Here is a 21,640-nt window from a genome sequence, read left to right on the forward strand (position 1 = left end):
GCCGCCGCCTGGGCGCCCCGGGCTCCGACCTGCGGGAGACTCCCCGCAGCCCCAGACGCGCGCGCGCACCTATCAATTGCCAACACCTGGGAAAAGGCCCAAACCCACCTTCCAGGTGCCCACGAGCCCGCCAAGGCCCGGCACCGCGCTCTGGGTGCTCCGGCTGCTGGAGCCCCAGCGCGATCACCACCTGAGGCTCCAGCGCTCGCGGGCGGGGTCGGCGCCCCCAGGTGTAAGAAGTGCGGATTTGTTCTGATCAGAGAATGAGAGGGCAGACGAAGACGGTCGGTCGTCTCACCAACAGATTTATTTTATGGGCAGGTTACTCATTAAAAAACACACACAAATATTTTGGCCATGTTTTTTACAGTGAACAATTATATATATACATATACACATTATAAACACTGGTTGATGTAAAACACAATTATCTACAATCTACTTACATTTAATTAACCTGCTATTTCTAGTTCCTGTGCTTAATTTCAGTCACCAATGAGTCAGTTTTTCTGCCTGAATTGGACAGTACTATCCTTAACACCTTAGTCAAACAGGTACCAAGTGATAGTGCAAAACAAGCATTTAAGATTATCAACTATCTCTCTAACAAAAGGCACACACATCCCGGAGATGAGCTCTGAGCTGCTTCCGGATTTAAGCAGCAGTGTAAGAATGTAATATAAAAGTAAAGAATGGTTCCTTTTAAAATATTCCAAGGCTGCCTGAAATATGGGCCCCCTTTCCAAGGCATACCTCTGAATTTGGGGTACCCTTTGGTTTTCCATTAAGTGGGATGAAGATACAGATTATAGAAAAGTTATTCAAGAAGATCCCATTAAAATCTTTAAAGTTATAACTTAAAAATTCAACCAAAATGTTCAAAATTGCTTTTTATAAATAGGAAAAAAAAAATTACTTTTTTAAAAGGGGGTAAATTTAACCAGTGAAAAGTCCCCTTATCATACAACCTAAAATCAATATATAAACTGTTTCTTAAGTCAAAATTAAAGTTTCAATGTGAGTTTGTTATTTAGCCAGTGCACCAAATATTTTCGGTTTCCAGAATACCAGCAAACTGACTTCCTTTCCCATATAGTTTTCCAGTTGTCTATAGAGAGTTCCTGTTGCAAATATTATTCCCAAGTCCAGTTTTCTGAATGTGCCGATGTCAGTGATCATCATCCAGCATTAAAATAGCCTTTATCGCCCTCAATGTCCACTTCCTGATCAGAATCCTCTGAAATCTCTGACTCAAGGTCTTCCTGGGAGGCAGGGGAAGGCGAACATTGAGAGCTATCCAAAGCACCTTTATTCTGTTCACTGGGCAAGTCTTGCCTCTGATTGCAGGGATCGTCCAGACTTTCCAGTTCCTCTTTTTTATTGCTTTGAGGGTTCTCCTGAATGAAGAGGATGAAAATGGAGATTGGTAGATCATGAAATATGGAAGAGGTGAGAAGTAAATCAAAATGCTTTTCACCTTCTACCATCTTTTTAATTTTTAGTTTAGCAACTGCTCTTAGCTATAGTCTCTACATATATAATGCATACTCTTTTTCTCACTTTGGAGAAAGTTCTGTTCATATCAGAGAAAGATTATGCTCTTGCCAAATTAGAACAACCAATCACAAAAATAACTGTAAAGGTATTATGACAAATGAACACTAATTCCTGCCCAAACCCATGATCTGAAGATTCTTAAAAGTTTAGGGGGGGTGGGAGGGAGAAATCAGAGCACTGCAGATACACAGTATTATCATCCTTCAAATAGCTAAACTTTGCCAATAACAGAGCCTTCCAGACATTTTTTAAATCCTCACCTGAGGATATTTTTTCCATTGATCTTTGGAGAAGAAAGTGGAAGGGAGGAGGGGGAGAGAGGGTGGGGGAGAGAGAGAGAGAGATAAGCATCAACTGGTTGCCTCCCGTACAGTACACGCCCCAACTAGGGTGGGGATCGAACCTGCAACCGAGGTAGGTATGGGGTACGTGCCCTTGACCAGGAATCAAACCTGAGACCTGTCAGTCAGCGGACCAATGCTCTAAACACTGAGGCAAACTGGCTAGGGCTAGACATTTTTTTTTTTTAATGAACACTAAATAGTGATTAAGGAAAAAGTTTCAAAGTATTAGATTGAATCCTTTTCATCTATTTTCTGGAGTATGTTTATAAACATACATCAATATGTGTAATAGGTTACAAAATCATGGCAAATAAATAAATGTAGAACTGGAAGAATGTTGCCAACTGTAAAGAAAAACAACTATAACTTAAAATCTGAGAGAAATTTCTTGAAAATATTCCCATATTACATAGGTATCTTTAGTTTAAGAGTCCCTAGTAAACTGCAGTCACACTTTTGATCAAGAACTAAATGAGCTAGTAAATTTAATCCTGTGTTTGTCTAAAATGGACAGAAACACTATATAGAAATATTATAAAGTGTGGGTTTTTTTTAAGCAAGTCTATAGAATAACAGATTCACCAGGCTTGCATCTATGTAACAAATATACGCACAAGGTCAGAAATTGAGAGAAAACCTGAAAATTTTTAAATCACATTAGAATAATGAAATAAATTTTATTTCCTGATTCAAAATGTTCTTTGTAACACTATCTTGTTTTTAATGAAAAAGCTTTATGATTACTTTATTTAAAAATGCACACTGCTTTCGATTTCCCAACTTGTACCATTGTTTCAAAAATATTTTATTTACTATAAACTACACATACATTGGCAAATGAACAATTCATCAATTGCAGATTATTTTGGGGAAGTCATCCTGATTAGGACTTCATAAACAAATCTTTAGCCTTAAGTTAATAGCCTTTAAAAACTGAATTAGCCTTTACTTTTTTATCACATATTGCGTAACAAGGTCATAGGAAGAAAGACTGTTAGAAAATTTAAGCTACTTTCCAAACAGGCTTGGATATTCTCTTACATGTTTTTATATTCATTTTAAGAGCTGGCATTAGAAGGGAAATGATTTTTAAACTCTTTGATATTTAATTCTTCTTTAAAAACCGTGTAAACAAGACTTAAAGGTGTTTATTTCCTTATATTTACCCATGAGCTCTGACTGGTTTTATTATGGCTGTGTAAATAAAAGAAACAATTTTCTCCCAAAGATAACTGCTTAAGTCATTTACTGTCAATTACTTTATCTTTCCTGCGTTAATTAGATAAACAACATATGGGGTTTATAAAACAATTAGCCAGGAGTTTTACTAGCCAGTGTGTGAAAACCCAAGCATAATTGACATAGGAACTGCATTAGGTGCTTTTAGCATTACTGCCACCTGAGCAACTCATCCTGAATTTCAGCAAGACTATTTGCCTTTTTAATCAAGGTGAAGAGGTTAAATAGTCTCTCAAATGACTTTTGCATACAACCCTATAACAGGCCTCGCACTGAGATAACCTGATAAAAATATTTATTTCCATAGAAACAGAACCATGTCCATACCTGCTTTAGTCTTCGCCATTTAGCGCGTCGATTCTGAAACCAGGTTTTGACCTACAGGAAAGAGAGAAAGAAAACTTGCCACCAGCCCAGAATCCCGAGGGACGTGGTGGGGAGGAGGCAGATTCCGGGCTCCACAGCGCCAGAAACTGGAGAGCAAGTCTCTATGAGCAGGAGCGCACAGGGGCTCCACGTCTCTCTTACGCCCCGCAACGCCGCCCCAGGAGAGCTCCCCAGGAGAGATGCCCCGGGCAGCCGGTGCGCTCACCTGTCTCTCGCTAAGCTGCAACATCTTGGCCAGACGCTTCCTCTCAGGCGGGGAGAGGTATTTCTGGGTCTCAAACTTCTTCTCCAGCTCGATAGTCTGGTCGTTGGAGAACCTCACCTGGCCGCCTTTCCTTTTATGCAGAGGCCTCTGCAAGAAAGGGCTCCAGAGCAGAGGTTTGCCTGTGGGCAAAAGAGCGCTGATGAGTGATGGCCCTGGGGGTGACCAAGGGGGTAAGGAGACTCAGGAGGACACCCGACCAGACACGTCCATATACATCCACCGGCACATGGACCCAATACAGGGCCACCAATACACATGCATACCCAGAGACACAGAAACAGCCAGTCACACTCCTCCACTGCAATACGCAGAGACCACCCTGAACAATCACAGACACATACACACAACCTTCACACCCACAGCTAGATACCAACAGCCAAATCTTTTGATCACCGAAAGAACAGCCATTATAGGTTGAGCTTAAAATACCAAGACCCTCTTTAACCAGTTGCTCTCCAATTTATCTACAACTTTTTGCACCTCTAGGTCCTCTCCCTTGGTGAACCGAACTTTTCAAATACTCTGAGTGTCTGTTGGGGAGGAGCGGGGCCGTTACATTCACAGAGGAGTTACAGCCAGAGACCGACGGCGGGAGTCTAACCAGGGGACCCCGCGCTAGGCTGCGTGGGAAACCCTTGAGCGCGGCGCCGGCCTTCAGCCACGCGTGGGGCTTCCAATCCTGGATCCAGGGCGCCGCGGCCTCCTTTGATTTCACACCCGGCCCGCGGGGGCGGCCAGTTAAAGCCACCCCGTGGGCTATGGCAACATTTCCGTCAATGTGTTTCCTGTTGGTCTAACTCGAAAACCCTTTGCTTCCTCCTGCGCAGTCCCAGCAGTAACCCAAGGAAACCCAGGGCGCGCTCGGTGAAACGTTCGCCCCCATCCCCGGCCCGGCTGAGAGCCCCCCTCCCGCCACAGCAGGTTAACAGAGTCACGCAGGGGCCCCGCAGCACCAAACCCTCGAGGCTGGAATAAAAAAATACTACATAATAACTTTTTTAAAAAGAGAACTAAAATATACTCCTCCACCCCCATCTCTCTAACAATGAGAAGATGGAGAACTGAACTAGAGGCCGTACCATCCTACTGTGATTAAAATGTTAATGGATTAAAGTGTTAGTTGTCTCCAGGGTCTCTTCAGAAGATGCCAATAACAAAGAGATTTAAAACCCTGGTGGCCCCCGGCAAGAAGCCTCGGCCCCTTACTCCACGCCCGGGGCTTCGGACGCCAGAGGCGCCAAGGGCCACCCGGAGCGCGGAGCAAGGGTGCCTTCTAAGCCTTAGGCCGCGCACCGAGGGGACGAGCCCCGCACCTTCTATAAGCCCAACGTGTCCGCACTGCCCTTCGAACTCCAAAGACGTGCCCGACAGTCTGTCCGTCCGTGCGTCTGTAGGCCTTCGCCTAAACGCTTTGAAAGCTGGCATTGTTTTTTTGTGTGTGTATGTCTTGTGTGTTTTTCGAGATTTTGCTTACGTCAGGCTTCAGACTGGTGCAAAACAGCCTCAAAAAAAAAGGAAGCAACTGGTTATTTTAGCTGCCATAAAGTCACATCCCACACAGAGGAAATGAACAATATCAGAAAAACGGATCCCGGCTATCAGAAGTCGAGTGTTTCCTGAATTTGTCTGTATTGAGGATGTCGATAAAATAATCAGCAGCGTGCACGACTCCGGGGGAAGGGTCTGCTTCACGCAGCCAGGAAAACACTTAACAGCTTCTGAAACCAGATTTACTCCTATCGAGAACTCAAGATTTCCTGTATGAACGGAAAGGGTCAGGCTCTTTCACTGCACAAGCTTGTTGAACCGGGTCCAGCCCCGTACCACCCGGGCCCGGCAACTCTCCCGGCCCCGCGGGGGCCGGCCGGGGCGCCTTGGCACTCCCTCCCCCGTCCCTCCAGCTCCGGGGACCCCTCCCAAGGCGACGCGCGCGCCCCACAACTGCCTTGGGCCGCCAGCCCCGGCGGCAGCGCCCGAGGTCTCACCCCGGCCGGCGCGCCCCGACGCCGGCAAGGTTCAGGAAAACCAATCTGAGTCATGGTGCGGTCACTCCCGCCGCGCGCCGCCGGTGCCCGCGTCTCCTGGCCCCGCGCGCGCCCGAGGGCCGCTTTTCAGTCGCTTTGGCCACAACTTTCTATTGCCTCCCCGCCGCCCCCGCCGCCTCCTGGGCGCTGCCACCTGCCGGGTGGCGCCTTCCTCGCCGCCGCCTCGGCTCGGCCCCGCCATGACCCCGGCCGCCTTACCCAGGGGGTCGTGGCGGAGCAGGGCGTGTGTGTAGTCGTTCACCGTCCGTGGAAAGGGGTACAGAGGGCCCCCGAAACCGCCGGGTCCGTAGGCGGCGGCCAGCGCGGCCGCGGAGTGGTGCGAGAAGGCGGGGTGGATCGGCGTGGGCTCGTACACCGGGGTCCGGTAGGAGGACACGAGGCTGGTGAAGGAGGAGTTGGGGGACGGCAGCGTGGGGGCGGGGGTGGGCGCGGCGGGCCCACGGCCCAGGATGTCCTCGATGTAGAAAGGCGTGGGGTGCGCGGGCTGCAGCAGCGGCGTGGGCGCGTACAGCGGCACCCCCACGGCGCCCGCGGCGGCCGGCCCGGGGTGCGGGTACTGCATGGCTCCGCTGCGCTCCGGCCCCTCGGAGAGCTGCCGGCCCGCGCCGCGGCGCTACATTTATCCGCGCTCCGCGCTCCCGGCGATAGGCTCCGCTGGCCGCGGGGTGGGGCCGCGCTCTCTGGCCCCTTCCTGCCGCCGGGCCCTGCGGCCAATGGCACGGAGCCCCGGGAGCCGCCTCCCGCCCCCACCCTTGGCCCGCCCCCGCCGGCCGAGCTCCCCGCCCCCGGGACGCGCTAGCTCCCCGGCTCCCGGGACCCTGTGCCCCTGCGCCCAGGCGACGCCGTCGCTCTGGGCTCCCGGCACCCTGGCCCGGACGCCCTCGAAGGAAGACTGGGGCCGCGTTCGTCGGAGGAGACAGGAAGGAACAGCTGCAGGGAAGGCGGACGCAGGCAGTCCTAGCGCAGCCGGGAGGCATCTCTGCTGAAACTCAGGGGCACCGATCCAGGCCGGAGTCCAGGGGGGCGGCGCCCGGCCCCAGGCGAGGGGTAACTGGACTCGATCCTGGCGAGCGTCGAGGCCACTGCCAGGGCCGCGCCTTCCCAGGCCCTAGAGAACCCTCCCTGGTCGGCGCCCTCCTTGGAGTAACGGTGGCACAAGCTGTTGCCCGGGGCGTCTCTGGCTCTTGGGAGAGAGTGCCCTGGGTTCTGGGCAGCTCCAAGGAGAGGGATCCACGGCCCTTAGCTGCGTCCCAGTGGAGTAAGGACGACTAGCCTTCAGGTGCTCCGGACTCTTGGCCGCCCCAGCCCGTTTCATTTTGGGGGTTCCCGCCCGGACTCAGCCCCTTCCGGCAGGAATCAGGGAGAGCCTGGGTGACAGGGCTCCAGGCAAAAACTGTGCCGTCTTCTCCGACCCATGTCCCCTCTCCCTGGGTCCTAGGGGATCGCAGCTGCGCGCAGCCCCACTTTTCCGTTTTGCACGTGTTTTCCATTGAAGCTGTGCCGCTACCCGGTGTGGCCTCGGCTCTGTGCAGCTCCACTCGCCTGCGGGGCAAGGGGGCATTTCTTGATTGACGCCCTCCTGCGGTCGTCACACCTCGCGGTGAGCAGTTTCAGCTAAGGTCCTCCATTAATCGTAGAAATGAAAAGACTTCCCAGCTTTTTCTATTGAGATTTTATTTATTTATTTATTTACGTCTTGGAATTATTTCTCCAACCGCGGCGGGACTGCAGCAGGAAGAAGCGTGGACTGGAAGCCAGACGCACCGAGTTCGAGTTTCACTCCGCACATTTTTGTCCGAGTAACTACTGTGTGCCAGCAGTGAGCAAGAAAGATGTGGTTCTTGTCCTCACCGAGGCAGGAAACAAGTTTTCATACAGTGACTTATGATGTGCCATGAAGTAGAAGTGCCTCGTGATCCGAAACCTTGTGATCAGGGGACATCAGTTAGTTGGAGAAGGAGGCATGGAAGTGATGTTTGAAGAATGAGTAGTTATCCAAGAGCCTATAGAGCAGTGGTTCTCAACCTTCCTAATGCCGCTACCCTTTAACACAGTTCCTCATGTTGTGGTGACCCCCAACCATAAAATTATTTTCGTTGCTCCTTTATAACTGTAATGTTGCTACTGTTATGAATCGTAATGTAAATATGTGATATGCAGGATGTATTTTCATTGTTACAAATGGAACATAATTAAAGCATAGTGATTAATCACAAAAGCAATATATGTGTTTTCCGATGGTCTTGGGCGACCCCTGTGAAAGGGTCGTTCGACCCCAAAAGGGGTCGCGACCCACAGGTTGAGAACCACTGCTATAGAGCGACGAATAGTTGCTAATGCACCTAGTCAAGTCACCCTCCCCCAGCTTTTCTCATCTGAAAATTTAAGACTTGGCCTAGCCCGGCCAGTGTGGCTCAGTAATTGAGTGTCGACCTGTGAACCAGGATGCCAGCTAACCATTCCCAGAGTTGCTGGCTCCATCCCCAGTGGGGGGCCTTCGGAAGGCAGCCAATTGATGATTCTCTCTCATCATTGATAATTCTGTCTCTCTCTCCCTCTCTCTTTCTCTCTGAAAGCAATAAAAATATTTTTTTAAATATTTGTCTGTATTGAGGATGTTTTATTTTGGAAAATATTTTATTGATTTTTTACAGAGTACAGAGAGGAAGGGAGAAAGATAGTTAGAAACATCGATGAGAGAGAAACATCGATCAGCTGCCTCCCGCACATCTCCTACTGGATGTGCCTGCAACCCAGGTACATGCCCTTGACCGGAATCGAACCTGGGACCCTTCAGTCCGCAAGCCGATGCTCTATCCACTGAGCCAAACCGGTTTTGGCAAAAATACAAATTTTTAAAAAGACTTAGCTTAAAGGTTCTGAATCTTTTTGGGTTGGGATCGTAGACATCTTTCAGAATGTGAGGACAGACAAGAGCTACAAGTATAGACAAATGCAGCGAGTGTAATATGCTATCATTGGAGTTAAAACATTGGGAGAGGGTATGAATATTTATCTGTGCCTTTGCTTTATTATATAAACTCTCTGGGAGGATATACAAAAAACTAATATTATTGTCGATGAGGAGAGAGGTGGAGTTGGAGGGAGTCTGTACTGTATACTTCATGAATATTTGGGGAATTGAAGGATGTGGATGTGTGATCTATTCATAGCAAAGTAGGTCCCGGAAGAAGTGGCTGATTCTAAGTCTGGGGCAGGAGAAGTATGAGGTGCACTGGAGCATCTCCTGCCAGAAACTGCAGAGAGAAACCAGGAACCGCCTTGAAGGGTCTTCATTGGCCAAATTTGGGGTGATTGAAGCATCAAAAACACATTCTGGATTATAACACATTGACTATAACAGTTCATGGTATCTGAGCATCTGTAGTGATACACAGAGAAAGAGATGGTGGATGGTGACGTTGAAAGAATGCCAGCTAACAAATACAGGAAGATTGAAAAAAAAATCAGAAAATGTAATAATTCATTCAAGAAAGAGTCATCATTAATCCCAAAACCACTGAATGAAACATTGTTGAGAATGAGGATTTTCACAAGGTTTCATAGTATCACCCCAGTTGATTGGCTTCTGGATTAAAAAGGAAAACCTCTACAAAGGGCATTTGGGGAGAAAATAGGCAAAAACTGAATATGAATTGTATATTAGGTGACATTATTAATGTTCACACCCTAGCTGGTATGCTCAGTGGTTAGGGTGTCAGCCCTTGGACTGAAGGGTTGGGGGTTCAATTCAGGTCAAGGGCACGTACCTCCATTGCAGGCTCAATCCTTCGCCCCCTGGTCATGTTCAGGAGGCAACCAGTCGATGTGTCTCTCTCACATCGATATTTCTCTGTCTCTCCCCCTCCCTCCACTCTCTCTAAAAAAAAATATTAATGGAAAAAATATCCTTGGGTGAGGATTAACAACAACAAAAATTAATATTCACTGTGTTAGTAGTGATATTAGTATTGTGGGTAAATGTTTTTATTCTTGGGAGGAGCAAGCATACTATTTAGAGGTGAAGTGTTATAATATCTGCAACTTCCTTTCAAATAATTCAATACACACACATATATATGCCCTCAGATATGTGTATATACAGAGGGAAATAATGTTAAAAAATGAAAACTTTCACCTTCTTAAGGTAAAAATTATTTGAATTATTTATTGAGTCTGCATACAAGTTCGAGTGGTGTATTGTCCCTGGGAACCATTTGTAGAAGGCTGTTTGTGGATCACTGGTGCCTCTGGGGTCTGGTCTGATATTGTGCCCTCTCCACCAGTCATAACTCTCATCACATGGCCTGATAGAGAATTCAGGCAGGTGCTGGAAGATTAAAGAAGTAACATGTGCACTCCTGTGCACCAAGGACAGACACAGAATTGGGGGACAAAGAAAAGACAGTTATTATCTGAAGCTCAAAGGTGCCTTCAAAGTTATGTTTAGGCCTGGCAGGTGTGCCTCAGTGGTTGAGCTTGGACCTATGAACTACGAGCTCTCTGCTCAATTCCAGGTCAGGGCAAATGCCTGGGTTGTGGGCTTCCCCCAAAGGAGGCAGTTGATCAATGATTCTTTCTCATAATTGAAGTTTCTTTTTCTTCTTCTTTTTTTTTAACTGTTGAAAGTATTACAGATGTCTTGTTTGTTTGTTTGTTTGTTTGTTTTTCCCATTGACCCCCCTCCACTCCACACCCACACCTCCCAGGCCTTCACCACTCTATTGTCTGTGCCCATGGGCTATGCCTATCCTATATCATAAAAGGCTAATATGTATAGGATATTACATTGTCCCCTCGACCGGGAGTTCAACCAGGAGTTTGACCAGGGTTTGGGGCCAGCTGGCCAACTGCCTGTGGCCCCAGCCAGCCCGATCGGCCCCAATCGGGGCGGGCCAGCCAGACTCCACCAGTCCACGAATTTGTGCACTGGGCCTCTTGTATGCATATAAGTTCCCTGGTTAATCACTCCCCACTCACCCCCCAATCCCTGCCTTCCCTCTGAAATCCATCAGTCTGTTCCATGCTTCTATGTCTCTGGATCTACTTTGTTCATCAGCTTATTTTGCTCATTAGATTCCACATATGAGTGAGATCATGTGATATTTATCTTTCTCTGACTGGCTTATTTCGCTTAGCATAGTGCTCTCCAGGTCCTAAGGGTTACTCCATGCTGTTGCAAATGGTAAGAGTTCTTTCTTTTTTACAGCTGCATAGTATTTGATTGGATAGATGTACCACATATTTTTTATCCACTCATCTACTGGTGGACACTTGGACTGTTTCCAAATCTTAGCCATTGTAAATTGCACTGCTATGAACATAGGGGTGCATATATTCTTTCTGATTGGTGTTTCTGGTTTTTTAGGATATATTTCTAGAAGGGGGGGAGGGGTCATTGGGTCAAATGGGAGTTCCATTTTTAGTTTTTTGAGGAAACTCCATACTGTTCTCCACAGTGGCTGCACCAGTCTGCATTCCCACCAGCAATGTACTAGGATTCCTTTTCTCAACATCCTTGCTCATCACTGATGTTTCTATCTCTTTTTTCCTCTCCCTTCCTCTCTGAGATCAGTTAAAAAGTATTTTTTTTAATTATGTTTGGGTTTTCAATGATTTGAACTCAGATAACTGTGATTATTATTCTCTCACAAAATGTTTCTCCCTTGTCTTTGTTTTTCTGCCCCTTCCATCTATCGAGTAATTGCGATTATCACAATTCATTTAATGCCTGTACTAGTCAGCCTTCATTCTCCATCTTCAAAAATAGTATGGATTGGCCTAGCCGGTTTGGCTCAGTGGATAGAGTGTCGGCCTTTGAACTGAAAGGTTCCAGGTTCGATTCCGGTCAAGGGCACATGTCCGGGTTGTGGGCTCGATCCCCAGTGGGGGACTTGCAAGAGGCAGCCGATCCATGATTCTCTTTCATCATGGATGTTTCTATCTCTCTCTCCCTCTCCCTTCCTCTCTGAAATCAATAGACATATATTTTAAAAAATAGTATGGATTTATAATTTGTTCTGTGTATGACTCAGCCACCAAAAAGATATAACTCTACAAAGCTTAAAAAATAAATAGGAAATGCCAGGGAAATTATCAGTAATTAGGAAAAGGAAGTATCATCCCTTTCTTTTATTTAGCCACAGATTCTGTGATGTGAATGGAGATCTTAAAAGGCATTGGTATAACATTCCATCTCAGCTACATAATCCTCACTAGCAAATTGAAGCACTTAATTCTCTTAAGCTATATAACACTACCTCTTCTAAATCCAATCATCAGATCCATGCTCATTTTGCTATAGTTAAAAAAAAATTACAACCACATTTGTGAATGTCACATTTATTGAACTACATAATTTTTAATATCACTTGTGTAGGTTTTATAGTTTGTTTTATTGTTTTAAAAGTCATTTGGGGCTCTAAAAGAACAAGATTTTTCCAAAGTTGTCCTTATAATTTTTTTCACACAGTCAGAACCAATAAAACAAAACTGTTGTAGCTATTTAATTCAAAATCTCTTGGAGTTTCAATATTTCTTCTCTGCTGGATACTAAAACCAATAAAGCTACATGAGATTTTAATTATATTCTGAATTAAACAAGACTCACTCCAAAAATTTGGCACCATTTATTTTAGCCACTGCTATTCTGCAAGAGACCAAACTTTGTAAGAAGAGAAGGTGGTTCTCACCTCTAACTTATCTGCTAGGAACTTAGGTAAATTTTTTGCAACTTATTTTCAACAATTAAATATACACGGAGGAAAAAGCATCAATGATTGAACTATAACAATTGGTTCTATTTTTACTTACACTAACATTTTTATTATCTTCAGTTTTTGAAATGACTAAATCATTTATTTATTCACATAGCAACCTATTGTATTACATTTTATTTAAAATTTGACAAAATGTAACTTATTCGTGGAGGGTTTAGGGCTCTACTAACTTAACAAAATGCTAATATGACCAAAGAAAATGTCTCATTCCTGTCATGAATGAAATCAGAGCTCTGAACAATAGTCACCATGATGTCACTTCAGTGATGGCCACATCTTACATACTGCAGTGTATCTTGCATCGTATCATAGTGCGAGTGAATTTCACTGACCATGGAGCTTTAGGTGGGGCTTATGATAGTTATTTGCTCAACTTAAAAAGTGTGGAAGTCAGTAATAAAAAGACAGAGAACCTAACTTTTTTAACTGGCAAAAGATCTGAATAGATGTTTCTCCAAAGAAGATACACAGGGGACTAATAAGCACGTGAAGAAGATGTTCAACATCATTAGTCATCAGAGAAATGCAAATCAAAACCGCAACAAGGTACCACTTCATACCCACTAAGATAGCTATAATCATTTTTTTTTAAAACAACAGAAACTGACAAATTTTGGTAAGGATATGGAAATTTAGAACCCTCATACATTGCGATGGCAATGTAAAATGAAGGAGCTACTTTGGAAAACAATCTGGCAGTTCCTGAAGAGGTTAAACATCAAATTACCACATGACCCAGTAATTCCTCTCCTGGGTGTATACCCAGGAAATGAAAATATATGTCTACACAAAAACTTGCGCACAGATGTTCATAGCAGAATTATTCATAAAAACCAAAAACTAGAAGCAACCCAAATGTCCATCAACTGATGCATGTATAGGTAAAATGTAGTATAGGCAAGCAATGGAATAGTATTTGATAACTAGTGACCTGGTGCACAGATTTGTGCACATTGAAAGAAAATTAATTAGAAGAAATATCACTATTCGCCCTTCCTCTATAATAGAAGGGTCAACCAAATTCACGATTGACAATGACAGATCGAAACACACACATGCAATTGGCACCAGCAAGAGCTTTGTAGGTATCGCGCATGCACGAGTCAACTTAGCCTTTTATAGGTATAGACTAAACTTGCTTAATTAGACCTGCTTTCTGATTTAGCTAAACTTTTTCCAGCCCAGTGAAACACACCAACTTCTCTTTCAGGTAATTGTCAGCAACACAGCAGTAAATATCAACACAAAGCAGATTATTATTATAGATCACACAGGAAGAACAAAGGGTAAAATATTTCACTGCAGCAGTGTTTGACTATATTCTTCACAGTGAGAAAACCTGAAGTCATTTTCAAGGTCCACCATTTCTTCTTTTCAGTCGGGTCAAGTTTCTAAACTTTCTTTTTTTTTTTTTAATTTTTTTTTTTTTATATATAGTGAGAGGTTAGGCCAGTGACCATGAGGCATTTGCTGTGTTTGAATGAGTCCTGCTGTCACACAGAGTAAGCTTAATGCCTTTCTGCTGGGGTCCAACCCCAGTAGGTCCAGGGGTCCCCAAAGGTGTGGACGGAGTCGGCGAAGAAGGAATGGCACGGAGACAGCGTTCAGTTGATCAGCAGCCTAGCCAGGATCTCTAGCCAAGTTCTGGTCAGGATCTCCAGTGAAGTTCTGGTTAGGTTCTCCAGCCAGGTTCTGTAGCCATGTTCCCTCGCTAGGTTCTCCAGCCAGGTTCCCCAGGTTCCCCAGTCAGGTTCAGTCACCAGGTTCTAGTCAGGTTCTCTTGCCATGTTCTATCCAGGTTCTGTAGCCAGTTCTGTCTCTAGGTTCTTCAGCCAGGTTCTCTCGCTAGGTTCTGTCTCTAGGTTCTGTGGCCAGTTTCTGTCCAGGATCTTTTGCCATGTTCTCTCCAGCGAAGTTCTTCTGTCTCTAGGTTCTGTGTAGGTTCTGTGTCTAGGTTCTGTGTAGGTTCTGTGTCTAGGTTCTGTCTGTTTTTCTAAACTTTCTAAATCTCTGTTTTCCGGCTAATGAAAAGAAAATAGGATTCCATCGAGTCTCCTATCTACCTACTCCAGGACTTCTGTGAGGATCAAATGAGATGAGGCACGGGAAAACACTTCACAGACATTTGGTTACGGTGTGAAATGTTTCCACCTGGCTATAAAGCAAGTCGTGCTCCTGGGCTGAAGAAACTGCAAGGAGGCTAGTCGTCACTAGGGAGAGGAAGCCGGGTGTTACTACGTGATGTCATTACCTGGATGGACACTTAGCATATTAGCCTTATATATCTACACTAATAAAAGAGAAAAATGGTAATTGGCGTACGGCGATACCGTTTTCATTGGCTAATCAGGGCTATATGCAAATTAACTGCCAACTAAGATTGGCAGTTAACTGCCAACAAGATGGCGGCTAATTTGCATATGTAGGCACAATGCAGGGAGGCGAAAGGGAAAGCAGGAAGAAGCCCCCTGCCACTGACAGTGATCGGAAACCCAGGGGGGAGCTAAGAGCTGGGGGGCAGGGCAAAGGCGGCCCTGGGGCCGCCTTTGCCCTGCCCCCCAGCCATGATCGGAGAATCAGGCACCTTTGCCGCCCTGGCCAGTGATAGCAGGAAGTAGGGGTGGAGCCAGCGATGGAAGCTGGGCAGGATCGAAGCTGGCAGTCCCAGGAGCTAGGGGTCCCTTGCCTGGGCCTAAAGCGAAGCCCACGATCGCGGCGCCCCCCGCTGCCACTGCAGGTCCCCGCTGCCTGGGCCAGACGCCTAGGCCAGAGGCGTTAGGCCTGGGCAGGGGCGAAGCCTGCAACCGCGGGGAGCTGGGGGTCCTCTGCCCAGGCCTGACACCTCTGCCGGAGGCCTCAGGCCTGGTCAAGGGGCCGATCTAGTGATTGGTGATCGGAGGGTGATGAGGGTCAACTCCTCTGGCCGAGGCATCAGGCCTGGGTGGGGGGCGGAGCCGGGGATTGGGGGGATATGATGGTCCCCTTGCCCAGGCCTGAAGCCTGGGTCAGAGGCGTCAGGCTTGGGCGGGGGGTGGAGCAAGCGATCAGAGGGAGATGGGGGTCCCCTGCCCAGGCATGATTCCTGGGCCAGAGGCCTCAGGCCTGGGCGGGGGCCAGAGCCAGTGATCAGGGGGAGATGGGGGTCCCCTGTCCAAGCCTGACACCTCTGGCGGAGGCGTCAGGCCTGGGCAAGGGGCCGATCAGGTGATCGGAGGGTGATGGGGGTCAACACCTGAGGGCTCCCAGTATGTGAGAGGGGGCAGGCTGGGCTGAGGGACACTCCCCCCCACACACACACACCCAGTGCATGAATTTCGTGCACCGGGCCCCTAGTATATAGATAAGAAAGAACACACCCTGGCCGGTGTGACTCAGTTGGTTGGACGTTGTCCCATGCACAGTAAGGTTGCTGGTTTGATTCCCAATCAGGGCACATGCCCAGATAGGGGGCGTGCAGGAGGCAGCCAATCATTGTTTCGTTCTCACATCGTTGTTTCTCTCTCTCTCCCTCCCCCTCTCTCTAAAAATCAATTTTTAAGAAGTTTTTTTAAAAGAAAACAAGGAATAAAGTACTAAGACATGCAACAGTATGGATGAACTTTGAAAATATTATGCTGAGTGAAAGAAGATAGACACAATAGACCATATATATTTGATGACTGCATTGATATGAAATGTCCAGAATAGGCAATCTATGAGAGACAGAAAGTAGATTAGTGGCTGCCTAGAGCTAAGGAAGTTGGGACTAAATGGAGGCATATACCACTGTAAATTTCCTTTTAAGTACTGTTTATCGACATCCCATATGTTTTGGTATGTTGTGTATTTGTTTTCATTCCCCTCAAAGTATTTTCTAACTTCTCTTGTGACTTCTTTGATCATAGGTTATTTAGTAGTGTGTTGTCTAATTTGCTCATATTTGTAAATTTCTCAAATGTCCTTCTGTTACTGATATCTAATTTCATTCCATTGTAGCTGGGAAACAAACTTCGTATAACTTCAGTCCTTTTCAATTGATTGAGACTTGTTTTATGGTCTAACAGCGATTTTCAGCCAGTGTGCCACTGCGCACTGATGTGCCACCAGAATTTTTACACTTGATCTTAGCCAAAAGGCCGAGAAGCGATACCAGAATTTTTAAAACCTGCAATGCCTGACCTCTTTGCCCTAAGATTGTCAAAAACAATGGCAACAGCCAATACAACAATAGCCGTCTGGTGTGAATGAATAAACTTATACCTATTTTTTTTTCTTTTGTGCCTATTTTTTTTTCTTACCAGATCAGCTTCGGTTTGTTGTTTCACTTAAATATGCATTCATTGGTTGTTTCTTGTATGTGCCCTGCTACCCTGACCAGGGAGCAAATCTGCAACCTTGGTGCAACAGGACAATGCTCCAACCAACTGAGCTACCCAGTCAGGGTCCTCTCTTTTTACATTTATTAACATTTATTTTATGCTGAATTCACTCCTGGGCCATAAGGTTTTGTTTCTTCAGTTTCTTCTGGGATATCTTTTTCTTCCACATAGTCTCCTCGTCTTGGTTTAGGAACAATCTCCTCCTTTCAGTAGGAATCATCTCAGTGTGGCAGGGAGAGCTCATGTATGGGTTAATCTGTAACTTCGGTGCCACATCTTGGGAGCTTTCATTCAACATTTACTTACCTGGATGTGCTCAATGACCAGAGAATCTACATCTAAACCCCAAAAGTTCAGCATCACTCTCTGCATTTTTAAGCAAGTGCAGCAAAAATTCAGCACTCTTTTTGGGCCACCAACCCTGAGTTCAGCCCCACTGTTTGGCCTGGGCATACCTACCAACTCCACTATCGTGACAACAGGATGGCACACAATGCTTCTATAAAGTCACATCTTTCAGATACTTGGTGGCTTTTTGGATATGCTTACCATTGATGGCCTGTGCAGTTTCACAAGTGTCCTTAAAGCAAACACAGAGATTTGAACCTCTTGATTTGCATGATTTTGTGGGGTTTTCTGGATCAAGTGAATAGCAAGCCATTTTCAGAGATCACCGCAGGCTGCTGATGAGAAGAGCTACTAGGTTATTTTTTAAAGGAGTGTAAACAGCTGTGTTTTATGGGCACATGATGTATACGTTTTTATTTTTTCCTCTTTTTGATATTTTTATTTTGTTTTATTTTTAGGGTATTTTTAAATTGTAGCATTTTAGAACTATTTTCTCTTTATTAATTAATTCTAATATTGATGCCTCTGTGATTCAATTACTTCTCCAATAGATGATAGGAGTCCCTTTTTATTGTGAATACCTTTTATTTTTAGGTCAAATCACATAATAGAAAAATGAATAATTTTAAGACTATTTTGGTGGTCATTGTGCCATGTATACAAATATTGAATCACATGTTGTACACTTGAAACTTACATGGTATATGTCCATTATACCTCAATTAAAATTTTTTAATGAATCCATTTAAAGTACACAATTCAGTGGCATTTCGTGTATTCACAATGTTGTACAACCACCCCATCTATCTAGTGCCAACAAATTTCCAACATCCCCAAAGAAAACACCATACTCATTAAGCAGTCGGCCCTTTCCCCCCTTCAACCAGCTTTGGCAAATACCAACCTGTTTCTATGAATTTGCCTATTCTGGATATTCCATTTAAACGGAAGCATACAATATATAAACTTTTGCCTCGCACTTCTTTAATCTTAGCATTTTATTTTCAAGGTTCATCCTCATAGTTAGTAGCATGTATCCATACTTCATTTTTATGGCTGAGTAATAATCCCTTGTATTTACCACCTTTTATTTACCCATTCATACATTGATGAGCACTTAGGCTGTTAATACCATTTGACTATTGTGATAATGCTGCTATGAACATTTATGTACAAATATTTGTGTGGAGGAATTTTTTCCTTTCTCTTGGGTAGACACATAGGAGTGGAATTGTTGGGTCATATGGTGATTGTTTCACTTTTTTAGGAACCACCAAGCTTTTCCACAGTGGCTGATCCATTTTACATTCCCAACATTGTCCAAGGGTTCCTGTTGTAAACTTCAACACTTTATTTTTTCACTATAGCTATCCTTGTGGATTAATATGGTATCTCATTGTGGTTTTGATTGGCGTTATCCTGATTACTCCATTGCTGTTTACAAGATTCTGTCTTCAGCTTCTGACAGTCTGATTATAATGTCTGTTGTGGGTCTCTGAGTTTATTCGATTCAGTTTGGTTTGTTGAGCTGCTGGGATGTGTAGATTCAAGTGGTTTAAGAAATCTGAGAAGTTTGCAGCCATTATTTCTTCAAGTATTCTTTTTGCCCCTTTCTCTCCTCTCCTTTGATACTCCCCTTTTTGCAAATGTCGGTATGCTTCATTGTGCTCCATAGATCTCCTGGGCTCTATCTGGTTTTCCTTCATACTTTTCTCTTTCTGCTACTCCAACTGGACATTTTCAATTGACCTAGCTTCAAGTTTATTGGCTCACATCTACTGGAAACCTCTAGTGACTTCTTTCTTTTCAGTTAGACCTTGCAGCTCCAAATTAATTTGCATGGTGTTTTTTAAAAGATTTTTTATTGATTTTCTAGAGAGAGAAGGAAGAGGGAGAGAAACATTGCGAGATCATCAATTGGCTGCCTCCCACATGCCCCCTACTAGGGGATCAGGCCTTCAACCTGGGTATGTATCCAGATCGGAAATTGAACCAGCAAACTTTCTGTGCACATAGGATGCCCAACCAACTGAGCCACACTGGCCAAAGCTTGTATGGTTTTTAAAAATTTATTTATTGATGTCCTCTATTTGTTCTCCTGGATTCCCTTTAACTCTATGAACATATTTGAGTCAGTTGACTTAAAGTCCAATGTTTGTGTTTCCATAGGGATGGTTTATGTAATTTCTTCTTTGAATGGGCCATACTTTGTTTCTTTGCATGCTTCTTAGTTTTTGGTTAAAAATAAAACATTTTGAATATTATAATGTGGTAACTCTGGAAATCGGTTTTTTCATGCCTAGGGTTTTTGTTGCTTATTGTGAGCTGTAGCAATTTGTTTAGTGACTTTTGCAAACTTTTTTTGTGTGTGTGTAAAGTCTCAATTCTTTGACTTATGTAGTCTCTGAAGTCTCTTCCTTTTGCTTGTGTTCAGCTAGTGTGTTGACAGAGATTTTCTTAAATGCCAGTAGCCTAAAAAATTACTAAAACAAGCCCTGGTTTGGCTCACTGGATAGAGCATCAGCCTGTGGACTGAAGGGTCCTGGGTTCTATTCCGGTCAAGGGCACTTGCCTCGGTTGCGGGCTCCATCCCCAGTAGGGGGCAGCTGATCAATTATTCTCATCATGGATGTTTCTCTCTTCCTCTCCCTTCCTCTGAAATCAATAAAAAAAAATATTTTTTTAAAATTCCGAAACAAGAATCTTTTGAAAAGAAAATGATCCTCCCAGTCTTTGTCTATTGGCTGTGTTGGAGCACACCTTCAAACGCCTACGCAGGCCATTTTAATCTGCCTTAACGTAAAGGGCCTGAACGTAAAGGGTTTCCCAAAAGGGTTTTTGACTGGCCTCCTTTCCTTTAATAAATTCTCCCTATTTTTTCCTCAAGATGTTGGCACTTTCTTTACTTCAGCTGTAAGCCTTTGCCCCAGGAGGCAGCAGGTTGTTCATTTGCCTTACAATATTTTAAAGAAATGCCTGTCACCTCCCTCCCAACCCCTCCCACTCCCCCCCCACCCCCAAGTTCTGAGTTAGATGAAACAAAGGAAAGGGCCTTGCTTCCCTCCTACAGGAGGCGCCAGATAGGTTAGAACAAATTTTTTAGATTATCCTATCTGCTTCCTTGGGACCAGGAACCAAGGTGTCACTCCGAAAACACGGGCTGCTGTCTTATCTTCAAGACCACCCAGAGCTGGGTAAGGGATGGAACAAGGGCATGTAAAACACTAAAAAGCTTGCCTAGTTTTTAGCTTGCCTTTTTCTTGACTCCGCATTTTTTGGTTGCTGTAAATGTTCCCAGAATTCTGACAAAGCTGTTTCTGAATGTTTGGGGTTTTTTTTTTACCTCTAAGGTGGAAAGGGTCCTTAAAGCTATCTATTTTTGCCAATGGTTATTTTTTGACATGGCACATGTAACTTTGTAGAGCTAATTTAAGGCTCTGAATGTTTAAATTCTCCAGATATTTATTTTTGCTTCTGTAAGGTAATTAAACTAGTTGCATCAGCATTCCTAGATAACTTTAACATAGTCAGGGAATGAGAACTTAGCTGGACGGCAGGCCCTGTGAGAACCAATCTATTTCTCGTTATTCCTGCACCACGGTGTAGCCCTGTGGAGTGGAACTAGAGCCTGGGGTTTTACCAAGGCCCTTCTTCCTTGGTAGTTTCTGTACAGAAGTTTATTTTAGAAATTTTAATACAATTTGCTTAACTCTGAAAATATACCCATTGCCAGATAAGAAATAATGGGGCAAGCAAGTTAATGGAGAAATCAAATTTATTAATCATGGATTTACTGAGAGCAATTTATTTTATTAGATATTATCCATAGCTTGTGTTGACATCTGATTTTGTAGAAAAATATCATTTTCATAAAGATAGCACCTCTGAAAGATAAATTTATTCCTCAAAATAGCCCGTTTTCTAATTCTCCAATAGGATTTGGTTTTATTTAGTATCAAAGTCAAACCTCTCTAACTTTATACTTAACCTGGGCACAAAATTCACTGTGCATAAAGCAGTTCCCCCTTACCTGCAGGGTAACATTCCACCACCCCCAGTGGATGCCCTGAAACGGAATCTAGTCAACTTCAACTCTGGCAGAAATGTGGTAGCAGCTCCATCAGCAGACACAGCCTCTCGAGTAATTTTTACATTTTTCAGTCCAAAACCTATTCCTGAATGTGTAACCATCCCTGGTTTGCAGTAAATAGCTTGGTGTTACTCATTTCAGAAGATTCCTTAGAGTTTGTATAGGCTCAATGTTTTCTGAAATGTTTGCTATTCATGTCTTCCACCCACACATTTAATGCCTTTTCTA

The 21,640-nt window shown here is 44.7% G+C and overlaps 1 protein-coding gene across 1 annotated transcript; it reads right to left on the reverse strand.

Annotated features, from left to right (window-relative positions):
- Nucleotides 1-284: 284 nt before the first annotated feature.
- HHEX (hematopoietically expressed homeobox) lies at nucleotides 285-6,498 on the reverse strand. The gene is made up of 4 exons (XM_036336592.1): nucleotides 6,036-6,498; nucleotides 3,733-3,911; nucleotides 3,468-3,518; nucleotides 285-1,397 (listed from the first exon to the last, which is right to left on the reverse strand). Exons 1-4 carry the CDS (start codon nucleotides 6,397-6,399, stop codon nucleotides 1,179-1,181), a joined length of 813 nt encoding a protein of 270 aa, XP_036192485.1. The 5' UTR covers nucleotides 6,400-6,498; the 3' UTR covers nucleotides 285-1,178.
- Nucleotides 6,499-21,640: the final 15,142 nt, after the last annotated feature.

This window comes from Myotis myotis, unplaced genomic scaffold (genome assembly GCF_014108235.1).
Source record: "Myotis myotis isolate mMyoMyo1 unplaced genomic scaffold, mMyoMyo1.p scaffold_m19_p_15, whole genome shotgun sequence".
Taxonomy (NCBI): domain Eukaryota; kingdom Metazoa; phylum Chordata; class Mammalia; order Chiroptera; family Vespertilionidae; genus Myotis; species Myotis myotis.

Excerpts from the sequence above, each read along its gene's own strand:
- HHEX (XM_036336592.1), bottom strand. The coding sequence starts at position 6,399 with ATGCAGTACCCGCACCCCGGGCCGGCCGCCGCGGGCGCCGTGGGGGTG. Across the intron at positions 3,912-6,035 it reads GCTCCGCCACGACCCCCTGG|GCAAACCTCTGCTCTGGAGC; the intron begins GTAAGGCGGCCG and ends TTTTGCCCACAG. Across the intron at positions 1,398-3,467 it reads AATGGCGAAGACTAAAGCAG|GAGAACCCTCAAAGCAATAA; the intron begins GTATGGACATGG and ends CTCTTCATTCAG.